Genomic DNA, 19728 nt, shown 5'->3' with positions numbered 1-19728 from the left:
ACCACAGATTTACTTCCCCTTTGTCTAAAAAGTTGAGAAACTGTCTGCCTTGGTAATTTCTTTAGGACTCAATTTCATTATTGGGACTCTGTGTGCACATATTAAAGCTTTGGCTCCCCCCCCTCCACCCCTCCCCGTTAATCTGTCTCATGTTCATTTAATTCTTAGACCAGCTGGAAATCTTTGAAAGCAGAGGAAGTTGTTCCTCCCCTATGGTTGGCGTGGCCAGCTGGATCAACTTCCGCTGGATATTTGCTCCGAAGATTCTGCAGCTTTGAGGTCTTGGGAGATCTGACGTACAGCCGGCAGAAGGTAAGATTTCTTACCATGCCAGCCTCCTGGAATCTGTGAGGTCTGGTGGAGTGAGAGTGATGACAGCGTTTCTCTCTCTCTCTGTCTCTCTCTCTTTCTCTCTCTCAGATTGGATTAGTAAGAGAAAATATTTCTGGAACTAGTTTCTTTGGCTTAGTGACTCTCGGTAAAAATTTGGTAGAGTACTGTTTGGTTAGTGATCCCTTTCCTCCCAGAGGTGGTCTTTTTTTTTCCCCCTTGGTCTGTGTCTTTTGTGTTATTTTTCCTTAAAAGGGATTATTGTAGAGAAGAACTCAAGCATAGACCCTACCAGCCTGCTGTGCAAGCTGATCCCACTGAGTGATGAGTTCACAGTTTCTCATCAGACAGTGTCAGTTCGGACGTACTTTGCTGTGAATCCCCTGTGTCATAACCGGATGAGGGTTTTCCTTTCATGTTGTTCTATGTGGTAAGAGCTTGGCTTTGTGATCAGTGAGAACATTCTCTCTGGCATTCGGAGGGTGCATTTACTGGGGTGCACTTCAGTGGCCAGTTGAATACAGTGGGGATCTGAGACACCCACGGACGAGGAGCCCTCTCTTTCTCCAGCTGTGCCAGCTCTCAGGGGAATTTGTCATAAGAAAATGTCTTATGTCTAGACCATAAGGACCTTTGTCCTCTCAACTTTCATTGCTTGTTAAGTGCTAGAAAAATCCCATTCTGGCAGCACCTGCCTGCTGACACAAATTAGTGGGTCAGGAAGCTTTGCACCTTTTGTGGGAGGCTGGAGACACAGGATATACCACGTCATTCTTCCCTACTGTCCCCCAAGGCCTTTGCTTTCTTAAGCTATTCTTGAGAGTAGACTTTTGGATCATGGGAACTTCATCAACTATGCCCTCTCTAGGGATGCCTTTTGTATCTTTGGTTAAGCCATGAAAAGACTTACTGGTTTGAGTCACTATTAATAGTAAGATCTTACTCATCAATGACCAGAAGATGAATCTTTTAAATTAGCTATATTAAAAAAAAATCTTTATAGAGAGCTCTGAATTGTCTTATTAGTATAAGGCTAGCCTTAGGGACTCACTTAACAAGACAAAGAACAGAAATTAAACTTTCCACTCCGTACAAGATTTGTAGACAGCATTCCAGCTTAATCTCAAGTTCAAAGTATACAAATTACTCATAAATGCTGAAAGCCAAAAAGTAAATTTAGCAGAAGCACCTGGGACAGGCAGTAGGGCTTGCTTTGCTCTAATCAGGCTCTGCCACCTTTAGGCATTTCTATGCAATGACCTTACCTCCAACAACCATAGAGAATTCATGTACTTTGAACAGCAGCAGATCTTTTAAGTTATAATGCCCCTTTTCCTCCACTTTCAAAAGACCCTACCAGCTTGGATTAAGTCGGCTAAGCATCCAACTCTTGATCTCAGCTCAGGTCTTGATCTCATGGTCATGAGTTCAAACCCTGCATGGGGCTCCACCCTGGGCATGAAACCTACTAATATTTCAAAGAAAAGATCCTACCAAATTTAGAGGAATTGGCTTAATGGCTAGTCACAGCTTCACTCACAGAGAACTTGACTGGTTGCTAAGGGAAGTTTCTTTCAGCTCATGATTATATATATGGTTATTAGGCATGACAGAAGGCCCCCTGGAACTCTGCCCCCCTTCACAGAGGAAGCAGAAGACCAAAATTTCTCCTAGGCCCTCCTTTAATTAATCAGTGGAAGGCTGATTCTCAAGGCTTAATATAATAAAAGCTCAAGGTTAAATTTTGTACTTAGGGGGAAAAAAAAGGCTTTTATTAGAGTGCTTTATATAGAGTTTACACAGGCATAAAAGTTTTGATTCCTATTTTAATTAATCATCTCCCTGGTATAAATATATAATGTTTAGCTAAAAAGGCAGGATGGGCGTCTGGGTGGCTCAGTTGGTTAAGCATCTAACTTCAGCTCAGGGTGTGATCTCACAGTTCATGAGTTTGAGTCCTGCTTCTTTCTCTCCACCCCCCCCTCTCCTTCTTTCTCTGCCCATCATGGGATTCTCCCTCTCTCTCTCTCTCTCTCTCTCTCTCTCTGCCCCTCACTCATTTGTGCTGTCTCTCTCTCGCTCAATCTCTCAAAAAAAAAAAAAAAAAAAGAGGCAGGTCAATCCCTTGATATTCAGGGTGCAATCCAAATCTTTAGGGGAATTAAAAACAAATGTCTTTATCTTATACATCTCTACAAAACTCTAAAAGCAAGTCACACCCACCGATCTTTACTAATCTCAAAATCTTTCCTATTCCTCTCAAAATGCTTATAGATATTATAAAAGATCAGGATATTGGAGCAAAATTGTCCTAAGAACAGAAATAAATTTTAAATAGCAATTAGCCCACATTTCTTTAAAAAACAAAACAAAACAAAACAAACTTGCATTCTTTCTCTGTCCCTTAAAATTATAAATTTTTATCATACCTTTGAAATGTAAACACAGCCCACAATTGCCTGAGACTGAAGGAAAAAGGCAGAGAAGAGAAAAGGTCTTTTAAAAATACAAACTACTAAAATGGCTCTTGTGCCCAGGCTCTAACATCTCTGATAAGAGGACAATATGTCCCCAAAAGTCCACGTTGGAGAAAACTTGGATGCTTTCTCTATGTCTTTGTGATATCAATTTTCTACCGAAAAGCCATCCTTTGAAATACAAACTCTAAGAAAAAAAGTTTCTCATCAGAAGGAAGACAGAGAGAGAGAGAAAAGGTATGTCAAAATCAGACCCATGATGTTCTCTCCACAAAACAAAACCGATAAGATCTTTGTTTACACCTGTAAGTATGTTTGTATGTATGTCCATACTGTTAAATCAACGAAAATCCAACAGAGTAAATTTTAAAGATCTAATCGGCTTTATTAATCAATTCATGAATTGGGAGCGTCCCATCTAACAATTAGAAAGGAACTCCAGAGTGCTACAGAAAAGGAACTGTTTTTGAAAGCAGAGGTGGAGTGGAAAAAGATAGTTTCTAGCAAAGCATCCATTGTTGTAAGCTTGGTTGCCCTCCTAAGGGAAATGGAAGAGGTCTATCAATAAACTTCTTGTGCTGACCAGGAAATTCCATGTTGACTGGTTAAAGGTTGCATTCCTGGGGAATTGAAATTGCAGTTAGTTCAGGTATTTAGTCGTGGCTTACAGACTTGGAGCCTTAACCTAAGTAATTCCATTTTAGGCCTGTGGTTTTCCTTTTAACAACACATATGTTGTAAGTGTGAGATTTTTTCCCTACATCTGGATGGTATTACTAAAATTAATTTGTAAAAGAGCCCTATTTAGTTGGTTTAAAGGCAAGCGCTTATTTTCAAGTTCATATGATCTGGGAAAATATTCAGTGTTAAAGGTAATTTAAGGTGGTTGGTTTAATTAAAATAGACATGTTTTAAAATGATCACCGTTAAAACTAAAACTTTTATTCTGCCTCAGTTTAGTTCAAGTCAAATAAGTGGATACTACCTCTGTTGTAAAATGTTTTAAAAATATAATTAGCTTGGGAAGATTTTAATGTCTCATGTAGTTTTTATTGGTAACCTACGCATGACTGTTAAGAACAAGTAAATTGAAGAGATATAACTTTTAAAAGGTTTTTAGGTAAACTTTTAAAGTAGTTTCTCCAGGGACACCTGGGTGGCTCCGTCGCTTAAGCAACCAACTTTGGCTGGGGTCATGATCTCATGGTCCATGAGTTTGAGCCCTATGTTGGGTTCTGTGCTGACAGCTCAGAGCCTGGAGCCTACTTTGGATTCTGCGTCTCCCTCTCTCTGCCCCTCCCTACTCACACTCTGTCTCTCTCTCAAAAATAAATAATAAACATTAAAAAAATTTTTTTGAGTAGCGTTCCCAAATCTTTTTGGCAAGTTGAAACCTTGACGTTTTGCTAAGTGATAAGTTAAGTTGAATTCATTGACTATCTGGGTCATTTCCAAATAAGATAAAATAATAAACATTAAATACTAAACATAGGTTTATCTACTTATAATTTCCTTATTATAGAGAAACTAAAAATAAATTTGGATCTGTTAGCAACCATGTTTTGTGCTTTATTAAAAGATTGCACTATGAAGAAACACATGTTTCTAGAAGCTATGAAATATATTCAGAAAATTGCCAATCTAAAAAATGCTGGAGAAACAGACAATTCACATTTTTTACCACTTAGTTTTCACTAGAAATTAGTTTCTAAGGGTTAAAAGTTGTGATTAATGCATGTGATTAAAGCTGTTAAAAATTAGGGCACTTGGGTGGCTCAGTTGGTTAAGTGTCAGACTCCTGATTTTGGCTGAGGTCATGATCTCACGAACTGTGAGATCAAACCAGGTATCCAGCTTGGCATTGACAGTGTAGAGCCTGCTTGGGATTCTCTCTTTCCCTCTTTCTCTGTGCCTCCCCTACTCTCTCTTTCTCTCTCTCTCTCAAATAAATAAACTTAAAAAAAATTGTAAATGGCTAAGATTAGAATACATTTATTTAAGAATAAGTTTTCGTATCACAAGTACACTCATGGAAAGAAAATTAGAATTTGTTTTTTTCCTCTGTTAAAAGAAAAAAGCTTTCTTAGGTGATTTGTTTGCTTTTTATTAGAAATTGTAATAAAAAATTTCTTTACCTCTAATGTAATCTGCCTAGAAAAAGATTTTGTGTTTTGTTTTAATCAAATCTTTGATCATTCAAGAACCGAGTCTTCTTAATATTAAAAGAGCTAAGATTTGTTTATAACTACGTAATCCTCTATATGTGCCTTTAAAATTTTCTGTTGTCAGAGGGTGCCTGGGTGGCTCAGTTGGTTAGGCATTTGACTTTGGCTCAGGTCATGGTCTTGCGGTTCATGAGTTTCAGCCCCAAGTCGGGCTCTGTGCTGATAGCCTGGAGCCTGTTTTGGATTCTGTGTCTCCCTCTCTCTCTGCCCCTCCCCTCTCATGCTCTCTCTCTTTCTCTCTCAAAGAATAAATAAACATTAAAAAAAATTAAAAATCTTTTATTGTCACTTTGTTTAAACTGATAAGTAGTTTTATAATGATCTATGATCATTCTTTAATTAAATGTTTGAAACTTTTGATATTTTTTGATGACCTTCCCAAAATCAAATTTTTTTTAAGACTTTATTTTTAAGTTATCTCTACACCCAACATGGGGCTCGAACTCACTACCCTGCGATCAAGAGTCACACACTCTTCCAACTGAACCAGCCAGGCACCCGCCAAAATTGAGCTGTAAAATAGTGTTTTGACTACAAGCTAATTGAAATGTTCCAGAGGGCCCCTGGAATAGTTCGATGATTCTATTTCTCATCATAAAAGAGAGATATTAAACTACTTAGGCGTTCTTGGTATGTTAAATTACATAGGAAGTATTATCAAATAAGTAATACTAAACTGTCTTGTATTTGTGTAGATATATGTTACTAAAGTCAATACTCTGGAAATTGTATGAAACGCCTAGAAATCTGATATGTCCTGGTATGTTATTATCTTAAAATGTTATGTACCAGAAAAATAACCAAATTTCCTTACCAATTACATTGTAATGATTTCTAATCACATCTTTAATCATGGATTTTTAAGGTCCTTTATCATTTACAGACAGTTATACTTTTTCTCAGATGCTTTTACAACAGTTTCCTGCACATGTATTTTATCTCCGGTGAGACTCATGGAAAGAACTCTGAGTATAGGTTTATTGTTTTTAAAGCTTTTTGTTTAATTTTTTTAATGTTTGTTTCTTTTTGAGAGAGAGATAGACTGGGGGAGGGGCAAATAGAGGGAGACACAGAATCCTAAGCAGTCTCCAGGCTCTGAGCTGTCAGCCCAGAACCCGATGCAGGGCTCAAACTCATGGACCATGAGATCAGAACCTGAGCCGAAGTCAGATATTTCATTGACTGAGCCACCCAGGCACCACCAGGTTGTTTTAACAACCCTAAGACGTTTAAACTAAACTTGGTTTAGTGGGGAAATTGGATTCAAGCAGAACACAAATTAATATCCTGAGACTAAATGAACTGAGGATGATTATACTTTTTATGACTTTTTTTGTTTGAAACTTTGCTGATCTTTTAAGGTCTTGCTTTTCCAGATTTAACTAACTTTCTCTTAAGCTAACTATGACCTATAGCAATTTGACAAAATAAAACTTTTCAACAAATTAAAACATATACCTTTTTCTTCTATCCGATCCCTTCAGAATTTTCAGTGAATATTCTTATATTTTCATGGCAATGTATCCACTTGCATAAGTTCAGTAAGAACCGGTTCCTGTAACAGAACATAATTGGAAACATTGACTGTACTACTGAGGCTTTGACTGGAATGTTATATTTGAGGGAGACCTGCAAAAACTTAGATATTACCAGACAGCTTTAAGGAACTAGTATTAATGACAGGGAGCCAATAAAGCTCCTTGGGAAAACAGCCCAATACCTTGCTTATGGGGTTGCTAGCAACCTTACAGGTAAAGAAGGTCACTTCTTGGCAGGTGCAGGAACCTCAGGATATTTTGAGGACTTCAAGAAGAGAAGAATTAACCTAAATCTATAAATATTAAAGGCAAAGTCTGATGGCAAGGATGTGACTTGGCTTCTGGCCTTCAGAGCCTGTTAAAAGTTGAGTCTAGAGGTTCTTTATAAAAAATTCCAGCAAAGCAGATTTAAAAGAGTCTGTATGATCAAATGCTATTCTTGCTGAACTTTTATAAAGAATCAGGCCAATATTTTTAAACTACGTTTATTTTATAAACAAATCAGTCTTAATTTGACTACCTTTGGTAAAATGAGGGTGCTTATAAAAAGAAAATTATGTTTCAGTAACACATCTTTATAGATATTAGATTCTAAAACAGTTCATTATAAATGAGACTAGATCCATGGGGTGCCTGGGTGGCTCAGTTAACTAGAAATCTTTTTAACTGGCTACTCTCAGAACTCAAAACCAGTTTTATAATGTATCTAATCTTAACCATTGTGTTTTTTTATTTGTTTCCATAAAAATGCCTCGTATCTACTATATGATTATTTGAACCATCGGCTTCACTCTGAAAATACATAAGCAGCACAGCCTTCTAAAGTTCATTTAATTTACACTAACCCATTGTTACAACTAAAATACTGTTTAGTGACATAAAACAATCTGCCAGCTCAACTTTGAATGTGCGAAACTTCCAGGGAAGTTTCCGAGGAGGAAACTATCGGGACCAAGGACAGGCCACCCCAAAATGTGACCACTTTGGCATATTGATTATTTTATCTATTTATTTTTATTTTCTTTGCTATCTTTTTCCAATTTTTATTATTTATTTATTTTTTTTAAATATAATTTATCGTCAAATTGGCTAACATCCAGTGTGTAAAGTGTGCTCTTGATTTTGGGGGTAGATTCCTGTAGTTCATCGCTTACATCCAACACCCAGCACTTATCCGAACAAGTGCACTTCTCAACACCCATCACTCATTTTCCCCGGCATGTTGATTATTTTATTTTATTTTATTTTATTTATTTTTTTTTTTAATTTTTTTTTGACGTTTTTATTTATTTTTGAGACAGAGAAAGACAGAGCATGAAGGGGGGAGGGGCAAAGAGAGAAGGAGACACAGAATCGGAAGCAGGCTCCAGGCTCTGAGCCATCAGCCCAGAGCCTGACGCGGGGCTCGAACTCACAGACCGCGAGATCGTGACCTGAGCTGAATCGGACACTTAACCGACTGCGCCACCCAGGCGCCCCATGTTGATTATTTTAAACAAAAGTGACTTAAACAACCAAGGCAAAACAAAACAAAACAAAACAAAAAACAAAACCAGCTCTGGCACCCCCCATCTTCACCTCCAGAAAACAAGAAATACATCTCCCTTGTGAAAGGTAACCTCTCTGTACCAGGAGGTAGAGAGATCCTCATTACCAAAGATAGGAAATTTAGAGCCAAAAAGACTGTATGAACAGCCCTTGTTACTTTTTGTTTAATTTACAACTCTAGCCCAGATTCTGGAAGCCCTTACTAATTGAAGCTCCCGAAGCGTTCTTTGTCCTGTCAGTTTCTCACAGGTTTATTGTCTCATTGTCTAAAAAGTAGGAAAACTGCCTGCCTTGGTTATTTGCCGGAGCATCTGGCAATTAGTCAATGACAGTTAATGTGATCATACCAATTCTGGCTCCAACCACCTGTACCTTAGAATGTGACCTCATTTGGGAATAAGATTGTTTCAGATATAAGATGAGGTCATTAGGGAGTAAGGTGGGCACTAAATCTAATGCTCCTGTCCTCGTCAAAAAGGGAAGTTTTGATTCAGACGTGCGCACAGGAGGAATCCATGAGTAGACACAGGGAGAATATCATGTGTAGACACAGGGAGAAGATAGCCGTCTACACAGAGAGAGGCCTTGCCTTCCCTTGTAGCCCTCAAGAGGAACCAGATCTGTTTTCCTCTGAAACCTCTTGCCTCCAGAGCTGTGAGAAAATAAGCTTCTGTTGCTTAAACTCCCCAGTTTCTGGTCCTTTATTATGACAAGCTTGGCAAACTGAAACATACCTTTCCTCATCGGATCCTCACAAATCCCTACAATAAGAGTCCTTTGTTATGTAAGATTTGTTTGCATCTCTATGATGTAAAACCCCACACCTTGCTTATAGTAGATTTTAATTTACTTGTAAGGTACTAAGTCCTGGGAATCACATGATTTATTGTGTTTTCTCTCTGTACATATCAGGACTTGCTCTGTTTATCAGCAGTCATTGGACTTCAGCATGATTACTCCCCAGTTGCTGGCTTATGTGGCAATTTCAGTTTCCTGTATCTTAAAAGTCAGCTCCCTGGATACCTTCATTGCAGCTGTTTATGAACACGCCGTGATATTGCCTAATACTACCCTAATACCAGTGTCCCGTGAAGAGGCATTGGCGTTAATGAACCGAAATCTGGATCTTTTGGAGGGAGCGATCACTTCAGCAGCAAAACAGGTACCATCTCTCGAGTGTGCTAGATTCCATATAGAGGAAGAGTTGGGGGTCTTAGGAGACAGGGTCACTGGAAAGTTCAGTTATACTTTTGGATGACGTAAGTGTCAGGGTAGCCAACAACTTTTGCTGTACAATCAGAGTCCTACCTCCTTCTCAAAATTATTACAACAAGGACACTATTATGCCTCCCTGAGTGAGACCAAGTGAGGAAAAGAATGGCTTCCTCATCATTAAGGCTCAGCAGGCCTTTGAGGAACTTGCTGTGAATTCCACAACTTTGCTCCCGTCCTTTTGCTGCACATAAAGGGTGGAAGATAAATGGGTCAGGACCAGGTGCTGTGCTTTAGAGTGTTAGCAGCCTTGGTATACTTTTGTGCTCTTAAGTGGGTGCAGGTTTTCAGATTAGTTCATAACACCAAAATAAAGTTAGTAAGTTGCAAATTAATATGCATTATGTACTTCCTACTTCATTCTAATTACAGGATAAAAGTATATGTTGATGCATAGTAAGTCCTTGAGTTCAATGAAGGGTTAAGTTTAAGTGCGTGGTCTGAATGGGTATGGTTTAAATAAGGCATTTGTAGATCAGGTGTAGAGGAGGGATATGTAAAGTGTGATGAGTCGTGAATACATACGTATAATGTACACATCACATCTCACACTTCATCAGCACACGTTCTTATACATACTTGCGAACATTTTAAAGGCTACAAGAATTCTGAGGTTCTTTTTCACCCTTAGTCCAGCCATTTTCTCAAAGGCTACAGTAGCTTTCAGGGTGATTCCCCTGTCTGAAGGTGCCCTGGTTAGCATGGGGTGTACCTCTGGGCTTGGCACACTTCAGGGAACCAGGGTCTGAGTGCCCTCCTTCTGAGAAGCCAGAGTCACTTTTGCAGGATATGGAGCAGGGAAGGCTGGAACGGAGGAGGAAGTAAAACCAAGACTTTGAGTATAAATCAACCCGGTGACACTCAGACACAACATCTGACTGAAGTCCAGAAAAGGGAAGTGATTTTGAGAAGACCAGGGTTTACAGTTAACTGCAGTGGGTGGAAAACATGTAAGGCTATTGATGTTTATGGAAGAATGAAAAAGTTGTATAGAAATGGCGACGGTGGGATTAGACAATAAAAATGGCTGGGCCAAGAAAATAAATTCTAAAAATAGTGAAAACAAAGGATTAGGATTGAAAGGGAAAAAAAAAAAGAAAGCCTGGATCGTTGTTTCTCATCCACTCAGTTGCTCAGGTCCTCTTATAAACCCTTCTTGGATCGTTTCCTCAATTGAGAAATATTTCAATTAAGCTACATTTTTCACAGGGTGCACATATTATTGTGACTCCAGAAGATGGTATCTATGGCTGGAATTTTAACAGAGAAACTATCTATCCATACTTGGAGGATATCCCAGACCCTCGAGTGAACTGGATCCCTTGTAATTATCCCAACAGGTAAAGAAACAGATGGTGGACAATTCAATCATGAACATGAACTTACTGTACCTGGGAGAACTTTGTAGAAGATCAGTGCATAAGATTCACTATCAACTCGAAGCTCAAGATGATTTTATTATTTTTCACCTCCTATGGGTACATTTATTAGGGAAGCAAATACGGACTGTGAAATCACAGAGATCAGTGTTGGAAGGTCTCATAGAAACCACCAAATTGTGAATATATTTTCATTGAGAGAATGAATCTGGAAGACAATAGCGTAACTTGCTTATGGTTTACAGGGGTAGTTGGTTAGTGGGAGAACCAGAATCAAACTCTAGTCTCTGACTTCTTACCAGTGAACAAAAAATTCTTTCCCCATGCGGGCACTGTAATCTGAAAACTGTGAGAAAATGGCAAAATAGAGTCATATGTTAGTTTGAGATTAAAAATTTCCCTTTTACATCAATAAGATAGCTAAATGAGGTTAATGTGAATGAAATCCTGAGAGCTTAAGGTAATTATTGGTGTCCTAGAACTGTGTGAGTGGTTTAAGTCTGGTGTAAACTAAAGAAATACAATGTATGATGAAAGCAGCACTATTTTTTTTTAACGTAAGCAAAGCAATACCTTATAGATTTAAGAGAATTATCTCTGTTAACTCACTTCTTTCCAAACGTGCTATTGCTAACATCATTAGGAACTCCCGTTTTGGAAATGCTCTCAAAACCATGCAAACTAACCACTGTAACTGCGTATGGAGGCACCTTGATTTTGACACAGTTCAGTATTATTTATCTTAATCGTCTACTATCTTCATATTTCATTGTATCATAATTATTTTTTATTTGACCACCTCTCATGCCAGATTTTCGGCTGTTAAAGGGCAACACTCTGTGTTCACTTCCATTATGTATTGACGTCACTTGCTTCTGAATGACCTTTTCCCAGAACCACATTTCCAAGGGTTTCCTGGAAATCCCCACCAGACCCTTCCATACATCTCATTTCAAGAAATCTGGTTGCCCTTCTTTTTTTCCATCAACTAATGACATCTCCATTCCTTGCCTTCACTCATTTATTCAACATTTTTTTTGTGTGTGTACTTATTATGTTCAGGCACTCACTATTCTGGACAGTAGAGTAGACAAAATAGATTAAAAATCTCTGTCTTCCTGGAGCTTATATTCTACTGTGGGGAGATAGTCAATGAAAAAAAGATAATATCTATTTAGCTATCTGTTATCTATCTACTGCTCTATGCCATGTAGCAAAGGTAAATGTTACAGAGAAAAACAAAAGCAGGACCGGTGAATATGGCGGAAAGCATGGGGCTTAAATTTTTGGTCATCAGTCAACTCCATGGTAACATCTAAACAGAGACTTGGAAGAAGTGAGTGAGTAGGTAATATGGGTGTATTTTCTAACAAAGCATTTTGGAGCCTTTCCTGGATAGAGTAAACAGTCTGAAAAATGTGGTTTAAATGTAAATATATTAGAATATCTGATGTACTTTCAAGATTAATAGACAGGAGGGAAATATGTAATTGGGACTGTTTAAGAAATCCCAAACACCAGGCTTCTATCTCAATATACTATTCTACCATTTGTGGAGATCTGAAAAGACTTGGGCTAAATATGTTTCAAGTGGTTCAATGTGTTGTGTTTACATCTATGTCGTTCAGGAATTAATTGAAGAAAACAGGGAGAACAACTATCAAATAGTTGTTCTTTATATAAATGCATTAAAATAATAATTTTTACATGTGGTTTATCATCCTCATTGGTCTTTTTCAAGGATATGTTTTGTAGATAATTGCTTATGTTAATTTTACCGATTTGTAGATCTAACAGTATAGATTTGATACTCAAAGAAAGCTCCAGCAGATGGCACCAATATCCCATTCATTCAACAGTAATTTTACCCTTCTCAGCTATTCTTCAATAACCTAGTATTAACCATTTAATATTTAAGGATTGTGCCAGTAGAGTACATATGGCTATATGTTATATATTCTGAGGTCTCACTTCTGAAGATTGTATTTTAGTTGATTTACTGGGACAACTTGGTAACATGATAAAGAATAAAGAAATCAAACATTAACAAATGTTCCAATATTTCCAGTTTTCCATACTGTCTGGCATCGCCCTAGCCCAACCCTTGTTGCTTTTAACTTGAACTATTCCAACAGTTTCCCAACAATTCCCTACGTTTAGTCTCTCACCATTCTAGTACATTCTATACCCTAATGCCCTATTATCTGAAAAATAATTGAGATCATGTTACTTCTGTCTTTAAAACCTTTAATGGTACTTTTCTATCTATTAAATTTAAAATAAGCTTTTTAGCTTCTTGTGCTGAGCTCTATCTTTTATGACCCCCAAATGCATCTTTTTAAATTTCCTCTTCCCTTTTCTTCCTTAAGGATGCCTCTGCACCAGCCAGATTGACTAGTTCCCTGAACAAGATTTCCCTTTTCTTAGCCTACAAAAGGTTACTTTTTTCTAATATTCTTTACTGGGGTAAAATACACATAACATAAAATTTACCATCTTAACCCTTTTTAAATGTGCAGTCAGTAGTATTAAGTCTGTTTATGTTGTTGTTCGACCATCACTCTCATCCACCTCCAGAACTCTTTTTTATCTAGCAAAACACAAAACCTTGTGGCCCTTGCACAAGGATAACATGCAAATTCCTGAAGCACGCCATATTTTTAGAAATGAAAGAGGAGACATTATGTTTACATGATATCACAGAAGTACTACAGATCATAAGACACTACTCTGAACAATTATATGCCGACAAATTGGACAACTTAGAAGAAATTCATAGATTTCTAGAAACAGGCAACCTACCAAGACCAAATCATGAAGAAATAGAAAATCTGAACACACCGATAATGAGTAAGGATATTGGATCAGTAATCAAAAAACTCTCAACAAAGGAAAGCCCAGAACCAGGTGGTTCACAGATAAATTCTATCAAACTTTTAAAGAATAATTAATTCCAGTTCATCTCAAACTCATCCAAAAAATTTAAGAGGAGAGAATAGTCCCAAACTTATTTTATGAGGCCAACATTACCTTAATGCCAGAGTTAGGTAAGGATACCACAATAAAATAAAACTACAGCCCAATATCTCTGATGAATATAGATGTAAAAATTCTTACCAAAATACTAGCAAACCAAATTCAACAGCATATTAAAAGGATCATAGACCATGGTTAAGTGGAATTTGTCCCTGGGATGCAAGAATGTTTCAACGCATGTAATCGAAGCATATGATACACCACATTAATAGAATGAAATATAAAAATCATATCATTTCAATAGATACAGAAAAATCATTTGACAAAATTCAACATCCTTTCATTTTAGAAACTTTCAGCAAAATGGGTATAAAAGGAACATACCTCAACATAATGAAGGCCATAAATAGCAAGCCCACAGCTAACATCATACTCAGTGATGAAATTTGAAGATTTTCTCTCTAAGATCAAGAAAAGACAGTATCAGTACTCTATTTAATTAGTACTGGAAGTCTTAGCCAGAGCAATTAGGCAAGAAAAAGAAACACATAGACCAGTTGAACAGACTCGAGAGCCCAGAAATAAACCATGTGTATATGGTCAATGAACATTTGACTAAAGAGCCAGGAATACTCAACGGGGAGAGGACAGTCTGTTCAATAAATGGTGTTGGGAAAACTGTATATTCACATGCAAAAGAGTAAAATTGAACCTTTATCTTACACCATTCACAAAAATTAACTCAAAAGGGGTTAAAGACTTAAATATAAGACCTAAACAATAAAAATCCTAGAAGAAAACATGGGGGATAATCTCCTTGAAATTGGTATTGCCAGGGGCAGAAACTTCCTGAGAGAAAAAGCTCAGTGAAGACCAGGCAGGCCCATAAAAGGACAGGTCCTGTTGGCCATAACTAGGTTCTCATCCTTGAAACAAGTAGAAGCTCTGCATCTTGTAACAAGTCTCTGAAATACAAAGGGAAATAATAATCTGGCCAAGCACCTCTGATGAAAATCAAATCACAGGAGGGGCACCTGGGTGGCTCAGTCGGTTAAGCATCCAACTTTGGCTCAGGTCATGATCTCACAGTCCGTGAGTCCGAGCCCCACGTCAGGCTCTGTGCTGACAGCTCAGAGCCTGGAGCCTGCTTCAGATTCTGTGTCTCCATCTCTCTCTGACCCTCCCCCATTCACGCTCTGTCTCTCTCTGTCTCAAAAATAAATAAACTTAAAAAAAAAAAGAAAGAAAGAAAATCAAATCACAGGAGCAGCATCGAGACCCTGAGCTTGTTTCACTTCTGAAACACAGGTAGATCAGCTCCAAACCATTTTGAACACCTAAGAAACTGATCTGAGGATTAACACAACAATCTGCATAACTTGAGCCACAAAACTCGGCAGGTACATGGCATGGAAAGGTGAACAGGGGGAGAGAAAAGCCACAGAGGCTAGGGAGCTGTTTTTGCAGAGAGAGGACAGAGAAAGAGAAAGGGGGAGAGTGCAGTACATCAGATTGTGCAAGAAAAGTACTCCCCCAAAAGTAGCTGGAGAGAAAGAGAGGGAAAGAGTGAAAATACTTGCAGGGGCCTGATCAAGAAATCTGTTCCCCAAAACCGTTGATGGGAAGAAAGGAGAGGATTACCACCAGGATTCTATAAACACTGGAGTGCAGAGTGTGAAGTTTCTGAGCTCAATGCCTGGTGGTACTCTGGTGAGGAAGTAGTGTGAATTCCCAGGAGCAGGCAGTGGGGTCTGAGGGGTCCATGTGCCACACAGGGGAAGCAGTTCCCTTGCTTGGAAAGCATTTGGTAAAGGCCATACATTCTCCCCATAGGCAAAGGTCCCAGCAGACGCTGGAGAGTGGCCACGTTTGCTGGTATTGGGACAAAGACTCCAGAGTGCAGTGAAATCTGGCACTGGCTGTGTGTTGTAATTTGCCATAATCTCTGAATCTGTGCTATTGAACGATTGCACAAATGTTTTCTGGGGCAAGCCAACACCTGGCCATTGCTCAGCGAGACCCTTCCCCAGAGAGTCAGATGGGTCCAACCCACGGGGGTCTCTGAAGTGTGGGATTTTGAAACACAACCCCATCTGAGATAAAACTCTGGAAAGAGATGTCACCTGGCAGGTGGACAGCTTGGACACAGACAAGGTAGAGGTGGGGAGTGGACAGAGGCCTCAGACAAAGGAGTGGTGCTTGATCATAAGTCGGTAAGAGCACAGAGTTCCTGTTTTAGAGATTAGGGAGCTGGGTGAAGCCATTTCCACCTTTCCCACACACATGCAAGTGCACATGCACATGCATGCCACACTGATCCACCCCAGTAAGCTAAGCAGCACCACCTAGTGACGAATGGAACTATTACACCAAGCCCTGCCCAACTGCACCCTCCAAGCACATCCCCTAGAAGACCAGCACAAACCACTCCACCTGTTTAGTGTATGGACTATAGAAGGCTTCATAGTTTCAGTTCTAGAGGAAACTGGATGTAACTTCATCCAGAGTTCACTCTGTTTGCTGATTCATTTGTTTGTTCCTTTTCTTTCCATCTGTTTTTGCTTAAATTGTTTTCTTTTTTCTTCCTTTCCATCCTCTTTCTTGGATACAGAAAGAGAAACATTTATTTTTATTTCTTTTTTACATTATTTTTTGTTTAAAAATTTTTTATTCTATTTCATTTTATTTTATTATATAAAATATTTTATTTAAAATTTTTTCTTACCTTTTTTTTTCTTTCCTTTTTTTACTCTATTATATCAAGCTTCTTTCAACAAGCAGACTAAAACACACAAAACAGCTAGGATCTAGCTTCCTTTATTTGATTTTTTGTTTTGTGTTTAATTTTTTAATTTTAATTTTTAATCTTATTAATTTTTTTCTTCCTCCAAAATGACAAAATGAAGGAATTTACCCCAAAATAAAGAACAGGAGGAAATGACAGCCAGGGGCTTAGTCAATTCAGATATAAGAAAGATGTCTGAACTAGGATTTATAGCCACAATAATAGGAATATTAGCTGCTTTTGAAGAAAGCATAGAGTCCCTCTCGGTGGAGATAAAAGAAATAAAATCTAGTTGGGATGAGATTAAAAATGCTATAACCAAGATGCAATCTTGAATGATGCCACGATGGCAAGGATGGGCAGAGCAGAGCAGCGAATCCATGGTAGAGAAGATAAAATTATGGAGGATAATGAAGCAGAAAAAAAGGAGGGAAACAAAGACAAAAGATTATGATACAATTAGAGAACTCAGTGACTTGTCAACAAGGAATAGCATCCAAATCATAGGAGTCCCAGAAGATGAATAGAGAGAAAAAGAGGCAGAAGATTTATGTGAGCAAATTATAGTGGAAAACTTTCCTTAATCTGAGGAAGTTCACAGACATCAAAATCCAAGAAGCACAGAGAACTCCCATTAGATTCAACAAAAACCAACCATCACCAAGACCTATCACAGTCAAATTCACAAAATACATAGACAAGGAAAGAATTATGAAAGTGGCCAGGGAAAAAACGTCCTTAACCTATAAAGGAAGACAGATCAGGTGCACAGCAGACCTATCCACAGAAACTTGGCAGTCCAGAAAGGAGTGACAGGATATATTCAATGTGTTGCAGGATATACGCAGCCAAGAATTCTTTATCCAGCAAGGCTGTCATTCAAAATAGGAGAGATAAAGAGTTTCCCAGACAAACAAAAACTAAAGGAGTTTTTTTACCACTAAACCAGCCTTGCAAGAAATTTTAAGGGGGACTCTGTAAGTGGAGAAAAGACCAAACAAAACAAAAATTACCAAAAGCAACAAAGACTAGAAAGGACCAGAGAACATTACCAGAAACACCAATGCTACAGGGAACACAATGGCACTAAATTCACATCTTGCAGTACTCGCTGTAAACGTCAATGGACTAAATTCTCCAATCAAAAGACATAGGGTATCAGAATGCATAAGAAAACAAGACCCATCTATATGTTGCCTACAAAAGACTCATTATAGACCTAAAGACACCTGCAGAGTAGAAGTAAGGGGATGGAGAACCATCTATCATGCTAATGGTCATCAAAAGAAAGCTGGGGTAGCCATACTTATATCAGACAAACTAGATTTTAAAATAAAGACTGTAACAAGAGATAAAGAAGGGCATTATATTATAATTAAGGGGTCTATCTACCAATAAGATATAATGATTGTAAATATTTATGCCTCCAATATGCAGCCACCCAAATATATAAATCAGTTAATCACAAACATAAAGAAACTCATTGATAATAATACCATAATGGTAGGGGACTTCAACACCTCACTTACAGCAATGGACAGACCATATAGACAGAAAATCAACAAGGAAACAATGGCTTTGAATGACACACTCAACCAGATGGACTTAACAGATATATTTGGAACATTTCATCCTAAAGCAGAAGAATACACATTCATCTCAAGTGCACATGGAACATTCTCCAGTATAGATCACTTACTGGGACACAAATCAGCCCTCAACAAGTATAAAAAAACTGGGATCATACCTTGCATATTTTCAAACCACAACACTATGAAACTTGAAATCAACCACAAGAAAAAATTTGGAAAGACCCTGAATACTTGGAGATTAAAGAACATCCTACTAAAGAATGAATGAGTTAACCAAGAAATTAAAGAGGAAATTAAAAAGTACATGGAAGCCAATGAAAATGAAAACATGACAGTCCAAAACCTCTGGAATGCAGCAAAGATGGTTATAAGAGGGAAGTATATAGCAACCGAGGCCTTTCTAAAGAAGGAAGAAAGGTCTCAAATACACAACCTAACCTTACACCTAAAACATTTGGAAAAAGAAGAGCAAATTAAGCCCAAAACCAGCAGTAGAAGGGAAATAGTAAAGCATAGAGCAGACATCAATGATATCGAGGAAAAGCAACAACAGTAGAACAGATCAATGAAACCAGGAGCTGATTATTAGAAAGAATTAATAAATTGATAACCCCCTAGCCAGATTGATCAAAAAGAAAAAGGAAAGGACCCAAATTCATAAAATCAAGAATGTGGGTGCCTGGGTGTCTCACTCAGTTAAGCGTCCAACTTCAGCTCAGGTCATGATCTCAGGGCTTGTGAGTTCAAGCCTCGCATCGGGCTCTGTGCTGACAGCCCAGAGCCTGGAGCCTGCTTCAGATTCTGTGTCTCCCTCTCTCTCTGCCTCTTCCCTGCTTGTGCTCTGTCTCTCTCTCTCAAAAGTAAATAAACATTAAAAGTTTTTTTAAAAATCATGAATGAAAGAGGAGAGATCACAACCAACACCACAGGAATGCAAACAATAATAGAATGTCATGAACAATTATATGCCAACAAATTGGACAATCTGGAAGAAATGTACAAATTCCTAGAAACATAAACTGACAAATTGAAACAGGGAAAAATAGAAAATTTGAACAGATCCATAACCAGTAAAGAAAGTGAATCGGTAATCAAAAATCTCCCAAGAAACAAGAGTCCAGAGCCGGAAGGCTTTCCAGGGGAATTCTATCAAACATCTAAAGAGTTAACACCTATTCTTTTGAAGCTGTCCCAAAAAATAGAAACAGAAGGAAAACTTCCAAACTGTTTCTACAAGGCCAGCATTACCTTGATTCCAAAACCAGACAAAGACCCCCCCAACATTTTTGCACGAACACGTATGCAAAAATTCTCAATAAGGTCCTAGCAAACCACATCAAACAATACACTAAAAGAATTATTCACCACGATCTGGTGGGATTTATTTATGGGATGCAGGGCTGGTTCAATATCTGCAAATCAATCAATGTGATACATCACATTAATAAAAGAAAGGATAAGAACCACATTATCCTCTCAATAGATGCGGAAAAAAGCTTTTGACAAAATATAACATCCTTTTTTTATTCCCTTAAAAATTTTTTTATTGATTGATTGATTGTTTAATTTACATCCAAGTTAGTTAGCATATAGTGCAATAATGATT

The 19728-nt window shown here is 38.0% G+C and overlaps 1 protein-coding gene across 1 annotated transcript in view; it reads left to right on the top strand.

The window, feature by feature from the left end:
* The first annotated feature begins 223 nt into the window (after positions 1 to 223).
* Positions 224 to 19728, top strand: part of LOC102971182 (pantetheinase) — a 38834-nt gene continuing 19329 nt past the window's right edge. The window contains exons 1-3 of the mRNA XM_015535968.2: positions 224 to 312; positions 9031 to 9280; positions 10600 to 10730. Coding sequence (XP_015391454.1) covers positions 9068 to 9280; positions 10600 to 10730 — 344 coding nt within the window. The 5' untranslated portion in view covers positions 224 to 312; positions 9031 to 9067. The remainder of the gene's footprint in view (positions 313 to 9030; positions 9281 to 10599; positions 10731 to 19728) is intronic.

Source organism: Panthera tigris, chromosome B2 (genome assembly GCF_018350195.1).
Source record: "Panthera tigris isolate Pti1 chromosome B2, P.tigris_Pti1_mat1.1, whole genome shotgun sequence".
Lineage (NCBI taxonomy): Eukaryota > Metazoa > Chordata > Mammalia > Carnivora > Felidae > Panthera > Panthera tigris.
This window is presented reverse-complemented; position numbering and strand designations above follow the sequence as displayed.